Here is a 6,931-nt window from a genome sequence, read left to right as displayed (position 1 = left end):
TATTCTCAGTCTAACATTCTTAACATTATACCTGGTTTCTTCATGAAAAAGGAAACCTGTTTGAAAATAGAGCAGCAAACACAAAAATAGATAACTTACTAGAGTATATGATAATGATTCCAGCAGTTATGATGGGTAGAACTTAAGCTAACCAACCATTTTATCCACTAGTTACTGTGGAGACTTTAGATTCTAGTGAATGGAGAAGAGATTAAAATATTCACACTCTTTAATACTGAGAGAAAATACCCTCAAGAGGAGAATATTTTACAGAGAAGGAAAGCATCACTTAGCATGAGAGACGGTATGATGTGATGGACAGAGTGTTGGACTGACCTGGGTTTGAATCCTACCTTAAATCCTATGTGACAACCATGGGCAGGTAATTTATTTTCCCTGATCCTTAGTTTCCTCACCTGTAAAACAGAGGTAATAAAACTAATCCTACCTACTACACAGAGTGGTTGTGAAGAAAATCTTATATAAATCTGAGTTATTATTATTATTGGTCTGGACCTGTGATTCCATCCATGTAGGGATTGTGGAAGTTCCCCCTACCAAAGCAGATCAGAAATTCATCAATAAATTATAGTCTTTTATTATTATTATTTCTTGAGAAATAAAAATAAATTCTGCATTTTTTGGAAGCATACATTCTTTACAGGCAAGAGGTATTTGAACAGCTACACTTCCTTTCAATAGTGGAAGACCAACAAATTGACAGGTAAAACCTGAAGGAAAATATTACTGTTATTGCCCTACAAAAGAAACATTATGGATATAAAACTCTACTAGTGGGTACCCAACTTTGTGTTCTTTATGATTAAACCTGAGCTGTGAGTTAGATGATCGTAATCAACATTTCACTCAGTGGAGAACAACATTATGAGAACCACAGATTTGGTAAGGGCAGTTATAATAGGATTTGGATGTAGTGACATGTTGATGGTAAATCATATATGGAATCTTAAATATAGAAGTAGCTTTCTCAAATTATTTTAGTATTGACTCAGAAGTATTTATTAATAGCTATTAGAGACATAATCTGGGTTCAGTTCTTAAGGAACTTTGAACTCAAGGTGGAGTACAACAACTAAATATGACTGCATAAGGAGATTTTCCATATTTTCTTAGGCTGATCAACTCAATTTTGTATACAAATTATTTCAACTTATGATATAGTGGAAGAACTCTCAATCTAAAATAGGTGAGAACTAGCTTAAAGGAACACATTTTGCCCCCTGATAGACTAGTCGTCCAATCTGAAATAATAAAGAAAATAAAAAATGATACAAATTTTTCTAAACAAAGGGAGTACTAATATTGGTAACCAGTTCCTGTGCTTCTTAGCTCATGATGAAAGCTCTTTCTATATACATCCTTAAATGGAACAGAGAAAGCATTTTGATCTCAATACCTGCAGTGAATAAAGAGGGCAAGCACAAAGCCCGCAGAATGCAAGAGTGCAACAATGTACCACAACACAAAGCCTGAGGGCACTGGGCAGGAGTAGCGTTCCATACAAAATGGGAAGCTGGGATTTTCAGATTCAACATGCATTTGATGACTTGGTATCCACACCTGCTTTGATGTAAATACTGCTCAACGTCCTCACAGTGGTTGGTAGCTAAGTGGCTGAAATACTAACGGACATCTGATTATTGTTATATTATATTCTTTGCAAACAGAACCTATTTCCCTCTATCAAGACCCCTACCTCCCCAAACCCATTTCCAATCTAATCACATTTAATGAAAATAAATAAATAAATAAATGCAACCCTAAGACATTTATTTTAAGTTTTTCTCTTAGACACACATACTTCAAAGACACTAACTTTGAACTTGAAAATCCCTTAAGAGTAGGGACTCACTAAAGTGAAAATGGCTTTTCTTATATTTGATGGCCCAGACTAAAGATGCTTTGTTACCTATTAGCACTTTGAAGGTTGCCTTGAAAGCAGATGAAGTCTGAAAACCATTGAGTATAAGGAAAATGGCACATCCAATACACACAATGGCATGTGTGTGTGTTTTCAAAGCATTTGCAAAAGAGGATGGAATCACCACAGCTACATTACAGGCTTTATCTAAAGGACAAGCCACTGTGGAATCAATGCCTTTCCCAGCTCACTACACATTATTCTCTTTCCTTTAACGTCTCTTCTCAGTACATTATTGGCACTTTTATATCAATTTCATAAATGCAAGTGTGTTTACATAGAAAGGTCAGATGATGATTGTAAAACACTATTATATATACACAAAGAAATAAACAAATCTCAAAGAGTTGTATTAGCCAAAAAAAGTGTCTTGTGAGAAACAACAATAAAAATGATATCTTAACCACAGCTTTTGTTTTAAAATGCAATTGATACCCAAAGCCATGATTTCACCAATGGCCTCTGTACCTAGACTTCAAGGCCATGGAATATACCTGAAGGCACTTATTATCCTCCACACTGCTGAAAGATAATTACAGAAAGAGGTGGGAAGCTTTTCAAGGAAAGGACGTGATGGAAGAGAGATGGATGAAAATGAACCCTGAACATCTGTGATCCACACAGAAGTCAGGGTTTAAATGACAACATAACATCTAGGCACTGGAAATGTGTCTCTTAAAAGAAAAACAGCCAAATTGTAAATATTATTGTGTTTCTATGGATAGAGCACCTCATGCAGCTAGCTTTTTGTGGCTGCATCATACACTCTTTGAAATATTTAGCTTGGTGAGCTCACTGGCTTCTTCAATTCCCATTTCCCCACAGTCACTCTTTTCTATGGCTTTGCCAAATCTACACTTTTCTTCTGTTTTTACTTGATCTTTCCGAGGCTTCTTGGAAGATAGGTGAACATCCTTTGCCTGTGTATTACCATCAGAACTGTAAGATGTCTTGTCAGAACTGTGAACAGAAGGCACCAAGTTGGCAATCTCATCTGTTGGAGACCGCCCAATGCTGCCATCTACTTGAACTCGAATGTCGGGTGATATAGATAACTGGTGATGTGGCACAATCCCACTGTCCATGCATTTTGGATAAAGGTAGGTTTTCATTTGACCTTTTCCCTTCACATTTACTGTCCCCCTGTAGTCAAATTCATATCCCATCTTGTTCAAGACATGGTAGCTCTCTTCACTCACCTGTATGCGGCACTCAACTCCAGTAGTATCCATCCTGCTGGCAATATTCACTGTATCTCCCCAAATATCATACAGTAACTTTGTGGTGCCAATAACCCCTGCAGTGAGGGGGCCATGGTTAAAGCCAATTCTAAGTTTAAAGTTAAACCAGAGCATGTTATTGTTGAAGTCATCCACAACTTGCATCATTTCTTTGGCAAATTCAAAAAGGGTTCGTAAATGTTCATGTGGATGGTTGCTGTCTTGACATTGGGAGGTGTTCAGACCTGAGGCTGCCATATATGTGGCCCCAATGGTTTTAATCTTCTCAATGTTGTTATAATCTGGTTTGCTCAGCAATTCATCAAAGTCCCCAATCAGTTCATTTAGGACTCGGTAGCACTCCTTGCCTCCTTCATAGTTCTCTTCATAAAATTCACTGAAGTTGACAATGCTGGCAAAGATTACCCCTCCACTATCATGGTTTTTAGAGTAGCTCTGGGAAACCTTCAGTTGCTCTGCCACATGATAAGGAATAATGTTTCTTAGCAGCCAGTCAGCTTGATCTCTCATACTCTGGATTTTGGTGCGGTGAAGATCAGCCTCCACGTTTCCATGATAGTGAAGCCTGTAACTGACTTCAAACTCTCTATTTAGGAACCAGACCAATAAGAGCAGGAGAAAGCAAACAAGTGTCACCTCCTGGCCAATTAGGTCTGCTGGTTTTTTGCTAAAATTTGGCATTGAAGTGTTACATGGATTCTTCCTGGAACTAAAAAGCAAGGAGAAGAAAGAAAAATATACAATTATAAATATGTTTAGTATTAAAGCTGCTAATCAAATTTTCAAAGTATAGAAACACAATAGTTAGTAGGCACATAGAGAGGACTAGCACGTCAAATATCTACCAAATTCCAATTTTTCTTTTGGCCAGATCTTTTATTTCTCTGGTATGGGGAAGTCCCAGTGAGGAAATTTCCTCTACCAATGCAGATTAGCACTTGTTCTATAATTTCCAGTCGTAACTGCCCATAGCAGAGCCTTTAGCTAAAGATTCAATTTAGGTTTATTCTGCTAGCCAAAAGATCTAAGAACAATTAGAAATTAAATTTTTATAACTGATTACTCCATATTTTTATTTGCATTAATTTATTTTTCTTTTCCTTTTCCCCTCAATCTTAATAGCATTTTGTTTTTTCTAGTTATAGTAAAGAGAGTTTTTAACATTTGTCTTTATAAGATTTTGAGTTCCAAATTTTTCTCCCTCCCTTCCCTCCCCAATGATTACTTCAATTTGACAATTAACATACGAAGTGCTTCCTATGTGCTAAATCTGGGGATGAATAAGGAAAAACACAACAGTTCCCTTTCCTGCTGGAGCATATATTCTACTTGTGGGATATGATATGTGCAGAGATAAACAGTCTTCCCATTTATACTATCTATATCTTGCATGTACATAATTATTTATATATTGTCTTTTCCATTAGAATGTAAAGTCCCTGAGAGCATGTTTTCCCCTTTCTTTGAATCTCCAGGGCTTAGTATGATGCCTGGCATATAGTAACCACTTAATAAATGCTTGTTGACTGACTAATATCAGCTGTAGAGACTACTAACAATGAGAAGAATGACCATAAGCTTAGGATCATATGATCACAGATTTAAATCTGGAAGGGACTTCAGAGGTCATCTAGTCCAATCACCTCATTTTATATATGAGAAAGCAGAGGTTCAGAAAAGCTAAATGAGTTTCCCAAAGTCATACAAGCATTAAGTAGCAGAGGTAAGATTAGAAATCAGATCCTCTGAATGACCTGGAAGTGACAGTCCTTGATCTGATGAATGCAGATTATCATCATCATCACCACTACCACCAATTGCTTTTATATAGCACTGTAAGGTTTGCAAAGTAATTTACACATTATCTTGTTTGATAGGGATTTGGGGAGCATAGATGAACAGGGAGTTTATTCAAGACTTGGGGGACAATTTGTGGAGATAGGAGATTGAATGTCAAGTATGGGAAAGAGGTAGTTTTAGAGTTTGGTTAGAATATTTAGTATATGAAAGGGCATGTGAAATGTAAAGTAGGTCTGAAAAGACAGGCTGAATCAAAGTTGTGAACAATCTTTTTTTTCTTTTTTTTAGTGAGGCAATTGGGGTTAAGTGACTTGCCCAGGGTCACACAACTGGTAAGTGTTAAGTGTCTGAGGCTGGATTTGAACTCAGGTACTCCTGACTCCAGGGCTGGTGCTCTATCTACTGCGCCACCTAGCTGCCCCAGTTGTGAACAATCTTAAAAAGCAAGGCTGAGAGGTTTGTATTTTAATCCAGCAGCAGTAGGGAGCTACTGAAAGTTTTTTTTTTTTTTTAATGGGGCAATGGGGGTTAAGTGACTTGCCCAGGGTCACACAGCTAGTAAGTGTCAAGTGTCTGAGGCCGGATTTGAACTCAGGTACTCCTGAATCCAGGGCCAGAGCTTTATCCACTGTGCCACCTAGCTGCCCCCAACACTGAAAGTTTTTTGAATGTGAAAAGACATGACTGGATTTGTGCCTTGGGATGTTGCTATTTTGAAAATGTCATGGAGAGGGAAAAACTAGATCAATGATATCTATTATGAGCCTCCCACAAATATCATGCCAAAAGTCCAACTCTGAGTCTCACTGTGGTATGGAGGTAACCTTGAGTATATATTCTAATAGGCCTATGCAAAATTCATGCAAAATATTTTTTTACCCCAAGCTAATTCTATCTAACTGAAATTATCAGAAACAGTTTTCATTTTGTATTTTTATGGACTCTTTTTCAAAGTATGTTGATACAGCTGCTTGACTGACTATCATGGTTATTTGAATGAAGATTTGTAGTTGGTCAAATTCTAAATCTTTATGAAATATAAATTTTTTGTTAATTTTCACTGATATGTACATGTATGTAAATAACAAATAAAATCACAAGAAAATAAGAAAAATAAGCATGTAACACAAAACAAAAAATTTCTGGGATTGTAAAATTAAGTGATGAGGTCAACTAATACAACATAAGGAGTGTTCCAAAGGCAGGTCCTAACATTTATAAAGACTTCACAGGTTAATTTGCAGTTAACTACAAAATCTGGTTATTCATTCCTCAATTATATCTGTTGACAAAGAAATTAATTTAGCGTTTTCCAAATGGGGGTTCAGTGGATGTGAAAAGAAGTTTCATGAGAAATTTTGAAAGTGTGCAGGGGCTGGAGATGGGAGAGAGGTGGGACTACTTGGGAACTAAAACAAATTCACATTGGTGATCAGATGGAATATATGAGAAGCACTAAGTTTTCCTCATCTTACTTCGGGAATGAGCAATGTCTACATGTTGCTGTTTTGTCTTTCTTACAGTGCAACTCATTTGCTTAACTACTAATTAATCAATCAATTAATTAGTTAATTAATTAATGCTAGTGGAGAATAAAAGAGGCTAGTGGCACTATCAAATGCCAAAGGTAGATCATGATGGCTTCTTTATGCTTATATGACCCAGGAAGAGTTGGTGTTCCCAATAGGTGGCAATCAACTTTGATTGGTTAATAATTAATGAGAAGAATGAATATTATGAGAGGAGGGCCTATTCTAATGAGGGGCTGAGGGAAAGTGATTTTGATTATGTTACTTTTACTGCCAGACCACCCCTAGCCTGGCAATCAAGACAAAGGATCTCCCCCCCCTCCCATTTTTCCTTTTTCCTTAAAAAGCACTGAAATGGTCCTTGAGATGTAATTGGCTCAGGGGACTAAACATCCCAGCTAGTAATGGAACTTCCTTGC

General features: G+C 36.9%; 1 protein-coding gene across 2 annotated transcripts in view; it reads right to left on the bottom strand.

The window, feature by feature from the left end:
• Positions 1-747: 747 nt before the first annotated feature.
• The window catches only part of ADCY9 (adenylate cyclase 9), a 206,077-nt gene continuing 199,893 nt past the window's right edge, over positions 748-6,931 (bottom strand). For both annotated transcript variants that reach the window (XM_043979127.1, XM_043979128.1), the window contains exon 10: positions 748-3,892. In XM_043979127.1, coding sequence (XP_043835062.1) covers positions 2,701-3,892 — 1,192 coding nt within the window. In that variant the 3' untranslated portion in view covers positions 748-2,700. The remainder of the gene's footprint in view (positions 3,893-6,931) is intronic.

The sequence above is a fragment of the Dromiciops gliroides genome, chromosome 1 (assembly GCF_019393635.1).
Source record: "Dromiciops gliroides isolate mDroGli1 chromosome 1, mDroGli1.pri, whole genome shotgun sequence".
Lineage (NCBI taxonomy): Eukaryota > Metazoa > Chordata > Mammalia > Microbiotheria > Microbiotheriidae > Dromiciops > Dromiciops gliroides.
Note: the sequence above shows the minus strand (reverse complement) of the source record. Positions and strands in the feature narration are given on the sequence as shown.